Genomic DNA, 16,789 nt, shown 5'->3' with positions numbered 1-16,789 from the left:
ATAGCGCGTTGGATGCCCTCGTGTGTTCTTGTTGTATAGCCGCTGCCGTGCTGCTTGAGGGAATGAGGACATGAGGTTAGAAGGAGAAGGCAGATCAGGACCCGAGATGGAGGGCTTAGTGGCTGCACGGGTATTCGTGTGCGTAAGGTGACCAGTGGATGGTGTAACAGATGGCTCCTGTAGCTTTAGAAGTGTTCAGACTATAACTATTGATGTAATAACAAGGGAAATCACAACAGTCTACAGGATTAAATATGCAGTCTAGACTAATTGGTTGGGGCTCAGACAACAGGCATTATACCAATAATATTCGGCCAAGTTTTAGGTTTCCAGTTATCCAGAGTAGACCTCCTGTAAATTGATTAAGATAGGATCGGACACTTAGTGACTCGTATTGGAGTACAAATTCATGACCATCCAACTATTTAAGCAACAGGGAATAACTTCTGCATTGGCATTATTTTATTTTATTTATTTCTACCGCACCGTAGCCCACAGACATCAGGGCGAACACATGTACACGCAGAATCACATTATACAAACAAGTCACAGGACAACATGAATCTACAGATTTCCAGGTGAGTTTTGGCTTGGATTAAGGGAGTTATCTAAACAAGTGGGTATTGAGTTTCTTTTGGAAGGTAATGTACGAGAGCTCCAGTCTTATTTGTGGTGGGAGGTTATTCCTAAAGGCCGCAGCTTTGGTGTGAAAGGCTTTGCAGAGTTCGTTGGTTTTCCTGAAACTGGTGGTTATGAGGTTGCCCTGGGCTTCAGACCGGAGTCCCCATCTCGGTACATATGTAACCAGTTTCTTCTTGAGGTATGCTGGGGTTTTCCCATTGACGCACCTGTGGGCTAGCGTCAGGGTTTTGAACTGTATTCTATTTTCGATAGTAAGCCAGTGTAGATTTCTCCTATCTTCACTGATGTGTTCTGTTTTCCTTTGATGATTCTCACAGGCCTATTTTGTATTTTTTGACATTTTGCAATGTGCCTTTTGTTAGCTCCTAGTAGTAGGGCATTGCCGTAATCTAACCTGGACAATGTGGTGGCTCTTGCTACTGTGGCACAATTTTCCTTGTTTAGATAGGGGCGTATTTTGTGTAGGAGCCTCAGGTAATATGAGCGGTTCTTAGTCAGTTGCATGATTTGGGACTCTGCGCTCAGTGATGCTTCCATGTGCATCCCCAGAGTTTTGACTTTGTTCACAACTTTTCTTTGGGTTTCACTGATGTCGAAACACTTGTATTGATGGTTCAGACTTGCTCTGGCTGTATTAGTCCCAAAAATCATTAATTCTGTCTTTTTGGCATTGAGACAGAGCCAGTTGTTGGTAAACAATGTTTCAATTAACTTGTAAAGTTTTACATTGGCACCGTTTTGGGTGTAGTCGCCGCTACGTTCTATGACCAGTTGGGTATCATCAGCGTAATTGGTGAAAAAAAAACACTGCTTTTCTCCAGAATCATTGAGCTATACAATTAAAACACATGTGGCCATCACTCCAGAGGGCATTACCCAAATTGTTCGAACACAATTGTTCGAATTACCGAATTGACCGAAAGTCGAGGGTTGAACAATTCGTATACATCCCTCCAGAGGGCCCCAGCTGGTCACCCCGCCCTCCTCCCCTATTGCATTAGATCATTGACTCCTTTGCAATCCGGGAGGTCTATTTCCTTAGGTCACTGTAAGGAATACCCCACGTGTCTTACCCGGTTTCCAAGGGAGTCTATGCTACTTCGCACTGACAAGCGTTAGTCTTGGTCAGGATGCTCACCCAAGTCATGGCCTTTACCTATAGCCACCTCAAAATCTTCCCTGGATCTCGGATCAGGTCCTCAAGTCTTCAGGCAGCTGCAAGGTCTTATATGCTGCCTTTATAAATGCGCTCCTTGAGATCAACCACTCCTCTGCACTCACATATCTTTCATACCCCCGCCCTCACCAGTTTTGACTGAGACTTCTATAGACCACCAGACATGCTACTCATTTTACTTGCTCTGATTGGCATGCTAGAATTCTAGATTTGTCAGTGCCTATATATTGGCTAGTTTGAATGCCACAACTAATTATATTTCTCACTGCAAGCCTTGTAAAGTCATAAAAGGCCTGAACGACATTTGCAGGTCAGGAGGAAGTCATTCCCGTTCACTGTTCCGGTGTCTACCAACAGGACGGTTGAAACTCTGCCAGAGTTCAATTTACTAAGACATCTCTCCCCACTCACCTTTGCTGCATTGAGCCATCAGTTCTTCAGTGCAGCTCAAGTAGGTTTGTGCATGGTTGCTCAGCAGCCCCCTAGTTGTCCTACCATTCTTGACATGCAGCAAATGCTCACACTCTTGCTCCCTCTTCTACTGCAAGGACCAGCTCTCACATACACAGCCCCATAATTTATTTTGTAAAGGGTTCAGCAAATTGGTGAAAAATAGGGCATGGACCCTAGCCACCTTACCTCTAGGTGTAAAATGACCTCCTGGGGTTCTTGTCATGTCACTATTCCCAAAGCCAACAGTGTTGCCATGTACGTCTGAGCTTCCCTGAATTTGCATAGAATGTTTTTTTTTTCTTAAAAATAGTTTATTTTAAGAACAAACTTGGATTGCAAGGGGAAAAGCAAACTAGAACATTTGTTTCTAGCAATTCAACCCGACTCAAGACAGATTTGGTGTACATGTAACCACTACGTACAAAAAGGTTATAAAATCGTCCTTGATTTTAACAATGATAAAGAAAGAACTTAAACGAGATTTGAATTGAACAGTGTAGGCATGATATATGTTATGATCTGATAAGGCATTTATAACGTGCCTTTACACAAGTGTTCCAAGGCATGACGATGCAAAGGAGGGGGAACAGAGGGAAGACAGACAACGATCCTACTAAGCCAGGTGTCCTTCAGATCGCACAAGTGCATGCGAAGGGGGAAGGGGGAAAGTGCGGGGGAAGGGACAGTGCAGTACATGGAATAATAGAATAAATAACAATAAGTAAAGTACGGCCAGCAGGTGGCAAGTGCAGGGGTGAAGTCCAAGTGCAGGCATCATGTGTCAAGTGCTGGTAGTGGGCCTGTAGGGATACAGAAAACAGAGGTGTGCGACTGGCGGGGGAGGGGACCTGGGCCCGGGATCAGAGGATGGCCAGGTAACCAGTGCAGTTTCAGTTTCAGCCAGGAAATCAGCAGGGGAGAGGAGGAGAAAAAGCAGAAGCAAAGAGAAAGGTTTTGAGGTGCTTCCGGAACCAGAGATGGTTCGCCTCAAGTTTCAAGGAGGCAGGGAGGCTGTTCCAGAGGGAGGCCCCAGCCGAAGAGAGATATACCACCAACTCGTTACTTGGAGAAGCGACTGACCCTGAGGGAGTTGGAGGCGGATGAGTGAATAGCTCGAAAAGGAAGATATTTAGGAAGAGAGTTGAAGGTATTGAGGCCCCATGCCCCAGAAGGCCTTGTGAACAATGCAGATGATTTTGAACTTAATCCTCGCAGCCACTGGGAGCCAGTGCAGAGATTTCAGTCCTGGAGAGATACTATCCCTGGGCTTGAGGCCAAAGACAAGTCACGCAGTCCTGTTCTGGATGAGTTGCAGAGGGCAGAGAGTAGAAGCGGGCAGATTTAGAAAGAGGCTGTTGCAATAGTCCAGCCTAGAGAGAACCAGAGCCCTGGAGACCGTGAGCTTCTGGGGGAAGGAGGGGAAAGGAAGAATACCTCTGAGGAGGTGCAGCTCGTAGTGTGACTTCTTAAAGACGTTGGAGATGTGAGGAGAGAAGGAGAGTGTAGATTTGAAGATGACGCTGAGGTTTTTAGCCTCAGAGGTGGGAGCAGGAGGAGGGCCAAGAGAGGCCTTGTGACCTTACTCATTGAGATCATTTACTATTCAAACACTGAAAACAAAATAACTCACTGGAATAAGCATGTCACAGAGGAAATTAGCTGTTCCCAGGGCCAGAATTACATGCCCTCTCCCTCTATAGGTAGGCTGGTGTTCAAGAAAATTATAAAAATGTTGAGTTAAAAAGAAGGGACAAGGATTACATCTGTCCATGGATACCAGATAATGTATGTACAACAGAGACAATTAATGAGTGGGAGGCGCTTTACTGCTGCCATCAGGTGGTCTTGTAGTGCAAATGCCTGTGGGGCCGGATTAAGTTGTTGCAACAGCATAATTCCAGGATGAGGTTCTTTAGTCCAAACCCCTTATACTCCCACAGTCTGCCGGTGGAATACATCAATTGTATATGTATCCTCCATTTCCAACTGTGCAGGCATATCTGCCTCGTTAATGCGCAGCATATCAATCCTTTCTTACCCAGGCGTCCCGACACCCCAGGTTAGCATATACAGCAGATTTCAGCCTTCTATCTAGGTTTTTACTTATGCAATTTTTGGTGACCCAAAAGCAATTTGAATTCTCTAGCTGAAATCCCTCAGGGACTTCCTAATGCAGCAGAACACACTAGCATAATGGGGAGGAGATTACGTATTGGAACCCTTAACTGTCACCGTCCTCCTCTGGGGAAGGATTGGCTTTGGATTTCACCCTGGTAGGTTTCCCACCTGTGGCTGAGGGGGGGGTGCCAACCCCCTCTTCATAAAACAAGGGCACTGCCCTTGATACAAGCATGACATAGTGGGTACCAAGTGCACGGTGCAGGCATACTACTTTTGCCCGAGTCAGATCCACATCACCTATATAAGGGCCTACACTATAAATTGAAAGCGACCACAGACCATTAGTAGTGTCCCTGACAATTGATGCCGACAAGCAACTCCCTGAAAGTAAAATTAACCAAAATGTCACAATTGATATAGTGTGGAATGCCAGATGGTGTGTAAAATGGGCTAATCTGAAGCTAGAGAAGGTAACACATGGTCTGTGTGAAGAACTGATCGTACCACTTGATAACCACGAAGTAACAAATCCTGACTTTTTAGAATCTTTTTCAGTGATAAGTTATGTTATTAGGCGTTTGTATAGCACGGTTTACCATTGGTATGATTCCAAAGCACCGTGGGTTGAATGCCCTGTGGGACCGCAGTCCAGGTCAGTGGAGACAGCAATGCAGTAAAACGTGCTTGGGTGCACTCACTGTGTGCAGCCAGTGTGGAATTAGTGGTGTGTAGCTGCATACTAGTGCTAGGAGTGGTTGTGTGAGGCCAATAGAATGTGTGCAGCAAGGCCCATGAGCTTGGGTATCTACATTCTGGTGAAGCTGGAGTTTGTGAATGATGTGTGTAGCTAGGCAAATTTCGAGGTGTTTAGCTGCGTTCTAAAGACAGTTGAGGCGATTGTTGAGGTGTATATGTATGTGTGCAGCTAGGGTATAGCTCATTCTTTTGTTTGTTGGTGCAGAGGAAGGATTTAACATAGTCCAACAGCTTGTTAGGTAGAATCTAGGTAGATTGTGCCCCTTAGCCATATCTTGCAACTAGACTGTTAAGCTAGCCCAAAAAAAGGAAAAAAAACCTGCTAACCCAATTCTAAAACCTCTACTTTCCGCATACACTTCTCATACAGAAACTCACACAATCACTTCTGCACAGCAATCCGCACGTACTTCACCACATTGCAACAACAGACTAACACATAGCACAACAGCACATGGGAATTCGCACCGAACCGAAAACCAGCAAACGGTGCAAATCGAACTGAAGCTGCCAACAGGATATCACACCTCTCACTTTCCTATTCCCACTACACCCTACCAACCCCACCCACTCCCCCCTTTTTTCACACCCTCCTTTTGAGATCTGCCAGAGCGCTGGGGACCACTCCGGTGGTGACGGTGCATGGTACAAATACCTTTAACATTAACATAGTGGTGTGTTTAGTGCCTTTGTGCTTTCCAGGGGGACCTTGTTCTCGGTTGAGCTTCCAGTGCCTTTCGGCGGTGGTGGCATCTCCCTTTGTGTTTCAGGCTGTTAGACAAAAGTCCTCCTCAAGTCTTGTTGGGTCAAAATGCTTTGGAGAAGACTGACCAGCGGTGACAGGCAGATCTGTCCTAACTCATGTTATTGTGTAGGTGCTAGAGATGACCTCGGTTAGTAGTTCTGCTAAATAGATTCCCAGATAGCTGGGGTTTAGAAAAGAGTAAGTGCTAAACGGCCTCCAGTATATACTTCTGCTCAGGGATTTCCAGATGTGTAGGACTGGCAAGCAAGGCATTTCCTGGACTGATAGTATAGTGCATATTTGCTGTGCAATGATCAAGTTCACAAGTGCTCTCAGAGCTTGGGTTGATGGTACTGCTAGAAAGATTCCTGGTAGGTAGTTCTGCTAAATACATTCCGAGATAAGTAACAGTCAAAAAGCCGTGCAACTATCCCTGCTACAGCAGTTAGAACCGCAACTATAGGAACACTCCCAGGCACAACACAGATTGCAGGGAGGCTACAAGGAGTTCAATCTGCTGTGCCAAAAATATAAAATCACATACAGAAAATTGAGCTTTATGGAAATTTATGACAGCACCAAATACTGATCCCAGAAATTCCATACAATGAAATATTTGTGAAAAATGATGGCCCGATTCCATTAGTGATCTCTACAAAGAGACAATAGTGTTCTCAACTACTAAAACTTTTCACTCTGAACCTCAAGTACATACTGTGACGCTGGAAATGCATCGGAGGCACAGGGCCTCTGTATCCTTGGCCTTTACTGCCTTTCATCGTGTGTTCTGTCATTTTTTCCATGCAGGAGTTAATGTGGGACTGCTGGCGGTGCAGCTCACTCCTTTGGTTTTGGTGAACGGACCCATGGGATACCCTTATGGCACCCATGGGTAGGGGTACAACCCTGTGCCATTAGTGTATGTTGTTGGACACTTGTGTGTGGCCCAAAGAGCTGGGTACGGGCTGGTCGCAGCTCTGTGCTGAATTGACTGGTGCCCTGAGCGTCCTCCATTTTGGGATGCCCCAGGCCCTGTCATTGGAATTGGTAGATTCCGGATGGAGACAAGATGGCCCCTGTGGCCTCTTGCCTTCCATCGCCTGTTATCTTGATCTTCTCGAAGTCCCGGGAAGCCCCGACTCTGTCCCTCCCCCCTGACTGGCTGTTGGGTCGAAGTTCCATATATGGTAGTGTGGGGAAGTGCTGACCAGACTGGCTGGAGCCTTCCCAACGACCGTATGTTGTGGGTATGCCTGTGGGTGGGACCGGGGTGAATGAAGTGTGTGACGAATACACATTCTGTATTGTGGATGTCTAGTATCTGGTGTTTTACACAATGACGGAGACAACCCTGCCCGAAACTGGTATGAATGCAGTGTGGAGTGTTGAATGGCTGGGTACTTGTCCCAATACAAATAACTTGTTGTGAGTGTCTGGAGAGAAGTGAATGGCCTGAATGCACTATGCACCCGATTGGCTGGCTGCCTGCATGAATGCCCTTCTGACCGATTGGTTGCCCGAGTGTGACCCAGCAGAATAAATGGGAGACCAACTAGTGTATCTGGGGGCCTCTCACTGCTAGAATTTGTGTTCAGAAGCTGAAGCCCACTACGACGAGTAACTGGAGTAAACCTGAAACTTAACATTGAAGCCCTGCTGGATGAGAAGAATTGCTGTTACTCTCCTTCCCAATCTGAAAGCTGCTTTGTCTCCAAGGACTGACCCAGAGAGGACCTGGTAAGGCGCCCTCTTCCCGAGCTACGAGGGACCATTGTGCACCAGCTGATCTTTGCCAAAGCTCCCTGGTAGACAAACCTTTGACAGGCTGCCGACCCGAGATGGGGACTGCCGCAGAATCCCAAGGAGAAGCGTCCGGACTGTTGTCCGCCGCTGTCGATGACTGCTGTCGCCGACCGGAGCCGCCATGCTCCCGTTTGCCGAAGAACTTCATTAGATCCAAGGACGCTCTCGTCTGCATCGTCGCCAGTCTTATCCCGCTGGAGAAGGCCTGACCGTCAAGGTGCCGAGGAGCATCTGCCGGTGGGTTTCCCGCCGCCTGAAGACCACAGACACCGATGACTCGACACCCTTGCTGGGCCACAGTTCTTCAAACTCTTTGTGGTCCAGAACTGCAGGACGTTTATGCTTCCCAGTCAACAAGCACAGCTAGGAACGAAGCAGCCACTTCACCGTCGTAGCTCACCCTGTTCTCTGTCGGACGTTTCATGACCCGTGACTCCTGCCTTAAAGGGAGGACGCTCAAGAAGGGCCGTCGATTCCCTGACGAGGAACGCTACAACGCCAGGCACTTTGAGGTTGCAGAACTATTGGGAAGTCTCTTGTGAACGATATATAGACTGGGCTTGTGATATATCTTTATTCTACAGGTTGCCCAGGTGGGGGATCTCCACACAGAACTGTGTTTAACGGTAGTGACCAGTATTCTGCCAATTGTTCTCACCAACTGCTTTCCTCTTACCTCCATTGTTGGTTTCTATTACGAACTGATTTGTGTGCCATGTAACCGTACCTTTGCTGCACTTTAAACAGCTCTAATAATAATTATGGTACCACGTAGAACTGTACATTTGCCATTATAGATAACCGAGTACAAAGTGAGTTATCGTGATATTGTACATAACCTTGAATATTAATTATATAAAGACTGTTTTAACCGATACAGTGCGCGGACATTCCTTTGTCGGTGCCTGGGGACTACACTGTACTTAAGAACCAGCCCGCATCACCTCCTGAGAAGCTAGTCCTTGATTTCTTGACCACGTACCAATAATAGAGAATCTTGGCTGGGGTCCTCTGTGCCTCTCCTCTACCATATAGAGAGCAGAAATACAGGCACCCCCCCTCCGGTCCTTCACACATAACCCTTTAATGTTTACCGTTAATGAGATCACTACAGCTATTTTGATACAGAAATCCACTAAAGCGCTGGAGCCCAATAAAATACCGGGTGATATACTTCAGTCTGAAGTGACAATATGGGCACCCTATCTTCAGCAACCGTGTAATGCAATAACTGGAATCTAGCCCCCAACTCATAGTCAACTGAAGAAATTGTTCCCCAATTCAAGAAAGGGGGTCGTGAGTCTTAGTAACTACCAACCTATTTCTCTACTCGACTCAACAGGGAAGGTTTTTGCTAAAGTGGTTCTTGGTCACCTGAATAACTGGGTGACAAGCCTTGCTCTTATTGACCATTATCAAGCTCGGTTTAGCAGGGTAATAAGTACTGTCGACCAATGTTTTAGATTATGATTAATAATTGAAAAGTTTATTGGAGCATCGCTTCTAGATATAGTGGGGCCATCACTAAATTCTCAATCAAGTATAGCGATGGAGTGATGAGACCTGGTTGCATCCAGAATTAATAACTGGTAGTGTACAAGAAACCATTAAAAGTTATTGGGAAAAATGTGAGCTAGACGTCTTGAGTTCTAATACTATCACTCTTGCTCTAACCATCTATTGGGAAAACAAGTGTTAGGGGTTTACGAATCTTACTTTGACGAAACAAAGCCAAGGTTTATGCATACTCTATACGTCAAGATGAGATTTAGTATCCTCCCGGTGGCCCAGGTAAAGGCCAATGGGATGCTGAGGAGTTTAATAAATGCCCATATTGCTGTGACAGGATCGAAAGCTTAGAGCATTTTCTTTTAGCATGTTGTATGGGTGCAGAAGAAGATATTGGATACAATGGTGGCATATTTTTGGGTGCAGACCTTTGTTAATCAAGAAATGGTTGGAAAACGGCCTCTCTATCCCTAAAGCTAAGAGGGGTTTTCTTGCCTCAAATAAAACTTGTGAAATTGTCAGGCTGTCCAAAAGCAAAACGTATTTCAAGGTCGTGTCTCAAAAGCCAGCCTACCACTGTCCCTAACACTAACAACTTAAACCAACTGTGCAAGGATGATCTCTTCCCAAAGTAAAGTGTTAATGGCACTTCCAACAAACAGAAACGTACCCAGTCTATCAGGCAAAACGTGATGAAATAAACAGTTTTCCTAGGTATAAGACTCATAGGTTAGGGTTGTGTTCCTTTACCCTAGACTTTTACTCTCATTCCTTTTGGGCGTCTGAGCCCGTATCCTTTTAAGTAAATGTCACCAAGTGATTTAAATGGATATTTTTCTCAGCTTCAGAGTTCCTTTATTCCAGCTACTTGACACACTTCCCTACCAAGCATAGGATTATGTCATTTTCACTTCCTGGGTCCTTGACCCTTTTCTTCTCAATTTCTTATGTGGTTGCGGGACCCAGACCTGAAAAGATGTCAACAGCTTGGTTTACTCTACTGCCAAGCCGTTGCCCTATCATGGTCTATTTGCCTCTTATAGGGGCCAAGAACCTTTTTTTTATTCCTTGTTCCTTCAGGCCCTAACCTTTTACATGAGTGGGGGGTCCCAGACTCAATATAGGGTTGTGCTTGATTGGTTAATTCTCCTGCCAAGCAGATAACTCCTCCTGGCTTGCTTCTTCTTCAGTTAGGGTCCCAGACTTATTCTCAGTTTCTAACATGAGTGCGGGTCCCAGACACACACTTCTTGGCTGCATCCATTTGGTTCACTCTCCTGCCAAACATACGATTCCAATCACTTGCTTATTCTTGGTGTCCCCAAACCCTTTTATTTGACTTTCAAATAGGTGCGGGATCCCAGACTCGCAATGTACGTTCAGGGTCCAAGACCCACTTATACTTTCACTCTCATATGGGTGCAGGTCCCAGACTCAGTCCCTTCTCAGGATCGCAAACCCTCTTGCTCCAAATTCTCGCTTTATTCCCCCTATCCACTTCCGTCCCCAGACCTGCAATTCCTCTCGCGTAAGCCACATATCTGTTAGCTTCTTCATTGTAGGTATAGCTTTTACTGAGCAGCCGCATTGTCTCGAGTGTCTGGTAAGCATGCAGGTGAACGCTGGGCTCTGGAGCGGCTCTGCAAATGTTCGACTCTAACCTACATTGCATCCCTGCTCACAGGTGCTTCACCAGGGCCTGGGGTGCCCAGATGTTCATTACAGCAACAGCGCAAGTGGCCCTTCCAGCATGAACCAGGTTTGCGCTCTCCTTTTCCTCCGGTCACGGCTTTCCGTTCGGCTCTCGTCTGCTCACCCAGTGAACAGCTCCCGCAGCTCCTCCTTGGAGTATTGCTCCACTTCTGTGTCCCAGTTGAGCCTTTTTTCAACTCCCGCACTGGTTTGAGCCAAAGACATCCTGTGAGAAACTAGAACGCTCACGTTGATCCTTCCAAAGTGATCGCCAGACTTGGATATCTTCTTCACAGTACTTCTTTTAAAAGCAGAAGCAAAGTGCTTAGTTGGAATTTAAGTCTTGTCAAGTATATCAGTCGGACTTCTTTAAAATAGAACATATTGGTTCTGGCATAAAGGGGAAAGAGAGGACTTACTACTGGAAAAGGGGTTGGCAGTACTGAAGTAGGGGTATCCTGCGTTTCCTGAGAATAGTCGTCCCTAATCCCATAGGGAGCTTCCTTCCCCCATGTGATCCTCCCTTGGTGCACCAGGGGGATTTTATTGTACTGTGGACGCACTGCCCTGCCCCATGGGAAAAGGTCCCCTAACCTCCTAGGGAAGAAGGGACGACATCTGCAGATTCGTCAGAATGCCCACAGCATTTATACTGCAGAAAGGTATAATTGAGGCCAAGCTTTCTTTATTTAAGAATCAGTATGATAAGTGAAGCTATGGCATTTTGCAGAGGGACTGATGATGCTGTAAATATGTTTGCAGTTGCCAAGTACGTTTATAGGTCACGGCTAAAGGGATGTGCAGTTTTAAAGTAGTGAAAGGGCCATGTGCTTGAATAACAAAGCACTATTGCACAATTAATATAAAATCTCGCTAGGGCCTGCTTGCATTTTTATGTTCAATAGAAAATTTTATATTTTTAACTTGTGTTATCTTTAACAATGCACTTGTACTTTTTATTTCTATGCATGCGCAATATGCACTGTGGAAATAAGAAATGCTTTTAAATTATGTTAAAAGGTTCCGTTCTAAGGGCTTATTTGTACAAGTAATGTTCTTGTGTTACATGATTTTCTTATTGCTAAATTGTTGTATACTATGTCTGCTGTTTATAGATCTACACAGCTCCCACCCTCTTCGGCCTCCAGTTGCCTCACAGCTCAGGCTAGTATGCCCTGAATGTTGGCATTCCTGGGCAGCACAGACTCCTACAGGCTATGGGACTGAACCAGATATCGGATTGTCACAGTACCGAAAACTAAATTAATGGTAATATCCAAAGTGGAATCCTTGTTGAATAAGAAACTGGGCAGAGATAAGTGGGCGCATGAAGCTTTTTGGATTTACTTGTCTCGTACCAGGATCCCCAATGCCATTATGGCAGTCTGAATGGAATAACTCTGACACCAATGGTGGCTGTTACAAGATGCCCGTATAAAGTGTGCCGGCATCTGGAGCCATTTCATAGGATGAGGAATCTGGCAAAACCCAATAGTTGGAGTCATAACAAAATCTTACCTGCAGCCCTGTAGAGTATTTTAGGTTCAAAAAATATGCAAGGATCTTTGTCCTCTATACATGACATCAGGAGTCCTTTTGCTTGCACAGGGCTTCTTGGGATGACAACCTTCATGAAATAAGTTACAATCAATAAAACATTGAACGTGTTTAACATTGAATGTGCTTAATATTAGAACTCAACAAATGATCAGTCACAGATCTGGCAGACTAGGTTGTTAATAACTGGGTTCACTTGTGACCAGTTGCAGAGAGAAGAAAATCTTTTCTTTTTCTTTATTAGTGCGTTATAATTTATCAAAACTGTTCACACATTAAACATCATAATCCATAAACATTATACACTTGTATCTTTACAATTTTCTATAATAAGCATTACAAATTAATCACCCCTACACCTTTAAAATCCCCAAATTTCCCTAACAAGCTTTAAAAAACAATCGTTACATCCCTAATATCCATGTAGATGTCAACTTTCCTTAACCCAACGATGACAGTATTTTCATATAAAAATTTGTTTTAAAAACATAATTACTGCCAAGACAATATTCGCATACCTCCCACCAAAAATAAAATTCTAGTCTTCTTTATCATTGTATAATGGTTAACCAAATTTGCAAACATTAACTGTCTAAAATGGTGTAACTTTTTGCAGTCTACTAACACACGCCTTAGTGTCTATCATGCTCATCTCCTCACAAAATCTACATTCACGCGCCTTTAGGTCAAGCTTTGCACGTCTTCCCAATACATCTTTAGTAGGATACAGGTCAAATCGTACTCTTAAGAACAATTGTCTATAATGAGCATTAGGATATTTCCACAAGTAGTTGGGTAAATGATTCAGGGCTTTGCTCTTGGCTACAAAGTTATCGAATCGTTTATATGTGGTGCATTGATTTAGAGTGCAAATCCAACCCCATATCCAGACCTTCCTTTCCCAGCATCCGGGTTATCCATAAGAAGAACTTTATTTATCCCTGCTTCATCCATGCACTCCAAACATTCTTATTCCCGCTTCCGGAAAAAGGAATACGTCTTATTATTAAAGCCGCCCTCAGTACCGGGTACAACGTTTTAATGTCTCCTATCAGGTCTTTTTTTTTTTTAAACTGGAGGGGGCAAATATAACGTACTTGGTTATAATCTCAAACAGGAATGCTGTACAGACATGTGCCGGAAATCCATTCTTAGCAGTTGGTTGGTGCTTTATGAATGAAAAGAAGATTTAAGCATAGGGGCAATCGCAAGACAGTTCAAGACGATATATAAAATGGCAGTGTTCGACGTGAGCATTATTTACTTCACCAAATACAAAAACGATAGATTTGGTCAACTTTGGAATTTACTGTGGGACCATATGTGTTTCCAGTCAGCTTGCCAGATGGCGATAAAAAGGACAGTTGGCACAAATATGGCCTTTCATGCAGTTGGCAGGATTAGGGCAGGGAAGTACCAAAAAAGCCTGTTGCTACGGTCCTGTTTGGTTAAGATTGACAAATTAATAGGGCTCTTGGAAGGGAGGAAGTAAGGCGACAGACTGTATCCTATTGATGTTAAAGAGGTAGTAAAAACCAAGTGAAGGTGTGAGCTCTAGTTTATGACCCAAAATGCCATGCGATTGCAAGTAGATCAGTAAGGTGGGATGAAGCCAGGAGGAAAAGAAACGGTTCTTGGGAATTAGATGAGGAGGAAGTAGCAATGGCAAAAGCCATCCTTGAGTGAATTAGCAGTGGTGGGAGCAGGGGAGTTGCTAGGTCTGGAAAAGATCTGGGGATACGCTAATGTCCAGGCTGTCAGGACTCGGGGCTAGCTAATCTTTTGGCTGTAGCTCCTGAGCTTCTATCTGGGGTTACAGCCAAAATATCCGGGGCTATAGTCCCCTCAGCCCCCCTAGCAACGCCCCTGGGTGGAAGGTCGATGTGGCATTGTCAGAAAAGCCATATGAGAAGCCACGCTAGGAGATGCGGACGTTGAGAAGGGTAAGAAAAGATGGCAGTCAGTTGGGCAGGAAGCACTATGAAACTAAGTGGGAGTGATAAGGTAGGTAGAGCGACTAACATAGTGGTCAGTAATTAATAACCTACTGTCCTGGCAGAGTGTTGATGTCAGAGAGCATACATACGCTGTGGGTGTAGTGTGATCAGAAACAAGCCCACATGCAAGTAATTTCAAGATTATTGGTTGTGAGGTAATGAGTCTGCTGAGGACCTCTTAAGTGCTGTGGTAAAAACGAAGTTTAGGATGATGGGTAGAAACTGTGGGTTTAAGGGTCAGCAGAATGGGCGAGGCCGATGGGAGAGTGGCGAAAGCAAAGGAGAATGTTGAGCCCAGGGGGAGGTGAACGAGCAGAGAATGGAGGTTGCATACCTAAATGACTATTCATGATATAGTTCTGTTTATTTGACAAGCACGACCCATTTGGCTGCACCTCCGATCCAAACTGCCCTATTCCAGCTGGAATGCACACATTTACAGCCTGAGCCCACGGGATTGTTACACTAATCATATCAATGATGGTGCTCGTGTTACTAGTGGATGTTAAAATATGTTGCCAGCATTTGGCACTACAGTTGAATGTCACACTCCAGTCTTAATCTGTCTAGGTTAATAGCGTAATTGGCGTATCTATGGCTCAGATCGCATACGTTAGGGCGGTTCGCTCACTGTTCCATCAATCACCATGTAAGTCAACACACCATAAACAGCATAGTATAGTAATTGGAGAATGAAGTAGCATACCGCACCTTTATCCCCGGACAGTGGGCAAAAAAGGCTTCTGGACTTTGGGAATGATATAAGGCACCGTGGCCCACACAGCCCCAAGGCGCTCGAATTGTCAAGGCACCACAATTGAAGAGGTCCCCTGAACGATACCGAAATTTAGCGGCTTCATTCACAATCTGAAAAGCAAAAATATAATTTCAAACTTTACAAAAGAAACTAGGCAAACTGAAACCAAACTCTTGTCAATATTTTGTATGCATTACAATTCTTAAAGATAAACTTTTAAAGTAGAAATGCGCATCCATACTGGTGTGTCCAAGAGTTTTGAACTATGCGGGAAAAACATTAAAGAGCCTTTTGGGCACACAAAAGTCAAATATTAAAACATGGGGGTTTATCACTTCTGGCTGCTTTGCATGCTGGTCCCTGAAGTCCAAAAAGGGCATAAGATTAACTAACTGCACGTGAAAGGAGCCATGAACACGAAGTAAATAACGGGCAGTATTAGTACGCACTAATGATGAGATGACAGCTACTCCACATGTACCACGACCCTGCACAAACAAATGGGTCAACGGCGAACTGGGCTGGAAGCGAAGCTTTTTCAAACTGACATCTTGCGTTAAATAGTAGAATTTGCTCAGTGATCGAGTCTGCAGCCATAATCCCCTCTTCTCAATACAAATGGGAGAGTGCTGCAGAGCAAGCCCTGGCAGAGTACTCCGGCTCCGAGCAGGAGCCTATGCGCCGTCGCCCCCCTGCAGGCATACCCTCCTGCTTCATTTCGCCTGTTCATTTACTTTGTATTAAGGGAATCTAGGGGTGAGGAAGGGGAAGGCCTATATGGATGAAAGGGGACTATGAAGTGGGAGTACAAGAGTCATTAAGGTAAATAACTTGTACTTACTCCTGCATCCAATGCCCACTATCACACCAATGGAAAATTACAAAGCAATCCGCAAGCAAAGGAAGTGGAAGCACCAACAAAAATGCTTTACCTTAAAAGTCGAGGTCTCTGGGCAAAATCAGCATCAGAAGTGGAACAAAAACTGCAGTTTTAAAGGCTGTGGAAGCTGCTTTGCGAATGGTGGCCCCGGAAGTATGCCTCGAAGATAATCCAAGTTCCCGGATAGCCCATGATAAGAAGAGAACAGATACGCATATGGGGCAAACATCAGTAGCCCATAGATGCTTTCGTTTTATTTCTTTTGGGATCACCACAACCGTAGTTAACAAATTACTTATTGGGCGACAGAACTTAGAGTTGCGCAGAATCCATTTCACTTGGGAGGAGGGAGTTAAAGAAAACGGTAGTGAGAAAAACATCCTGGTATACATGGAGGACTGAGGAAATCTTAGTTACGCAAGGATCATAAATACAGGTATGTAATCTCAGGTTTTTTTTTATTTTTATTTTTTAAGAGTCAGAATTAACAGGTTCCACAGATTAACGCTGGGATCACATTCTTCCCACTGCACCCCCTGAAAAAAACCATCCTTCCATTCCGCCTGCGAAGCCAAAGACCACCACTGTCTCTGCTCCAATTTCTTTGCTGCTCAATCAAGACAATGCTGTTAACCATACCGGCTCATGCTCAATTCTTAAAACGTATCCAAAACTGAGGCTTCATGTTTTGCTTCTGGGA

At 44.8% G+C, this 16,789-nt stretch overlaps 1 protein-coding gene across 1 annotated transcript in view; it reads right to left on the bottom strand.

Moving 5' to 3' along the window:
• Positions 1-16,789, bottom strand: part of BCKDHB (branched chain keto acid dehydrogenase E1 subunit beta) — a 1,205,043-nt gene that overhangs the window by 715,168 nt on the left and 473,086 nt on the right. The window contains exons 5-6 of the mRNA XM_069606308.1: positions 15,164-15,319; positions 12,417-12,525 (exon numbers count right to left, since the gene is read on the bottom strand). Coding sequence (XP_069462409.1) covers positions 12,417-12,525; positions 15,164-15,319 — 265 coding nt within the window. The remainder of the gene's footprint in view (positions 1-12,416; positions 12,526-15,163; positions 15,320-16,789) is intronic.

The sequence above is a fragment of the Ambystoma mexicanum genome, chromosome 4p (genome assembly GCF_040938575.1).
Source record: "Ambystoma mexicanum isolate Mex_15411 chromosome 4p, UKY_AmexF1_1, whole genome shotgun sequence".
NCBI lineage: Eukaryota > Metazoa > Chordata > Amphibia > Caudata > Ambystomatidae > Ambystoma > Ambystoma mexicanum.
Note: the sequence above shows the minus strand (reverse complement) of the source record. Positions and strands in the feature narration are given on the sequence as shown.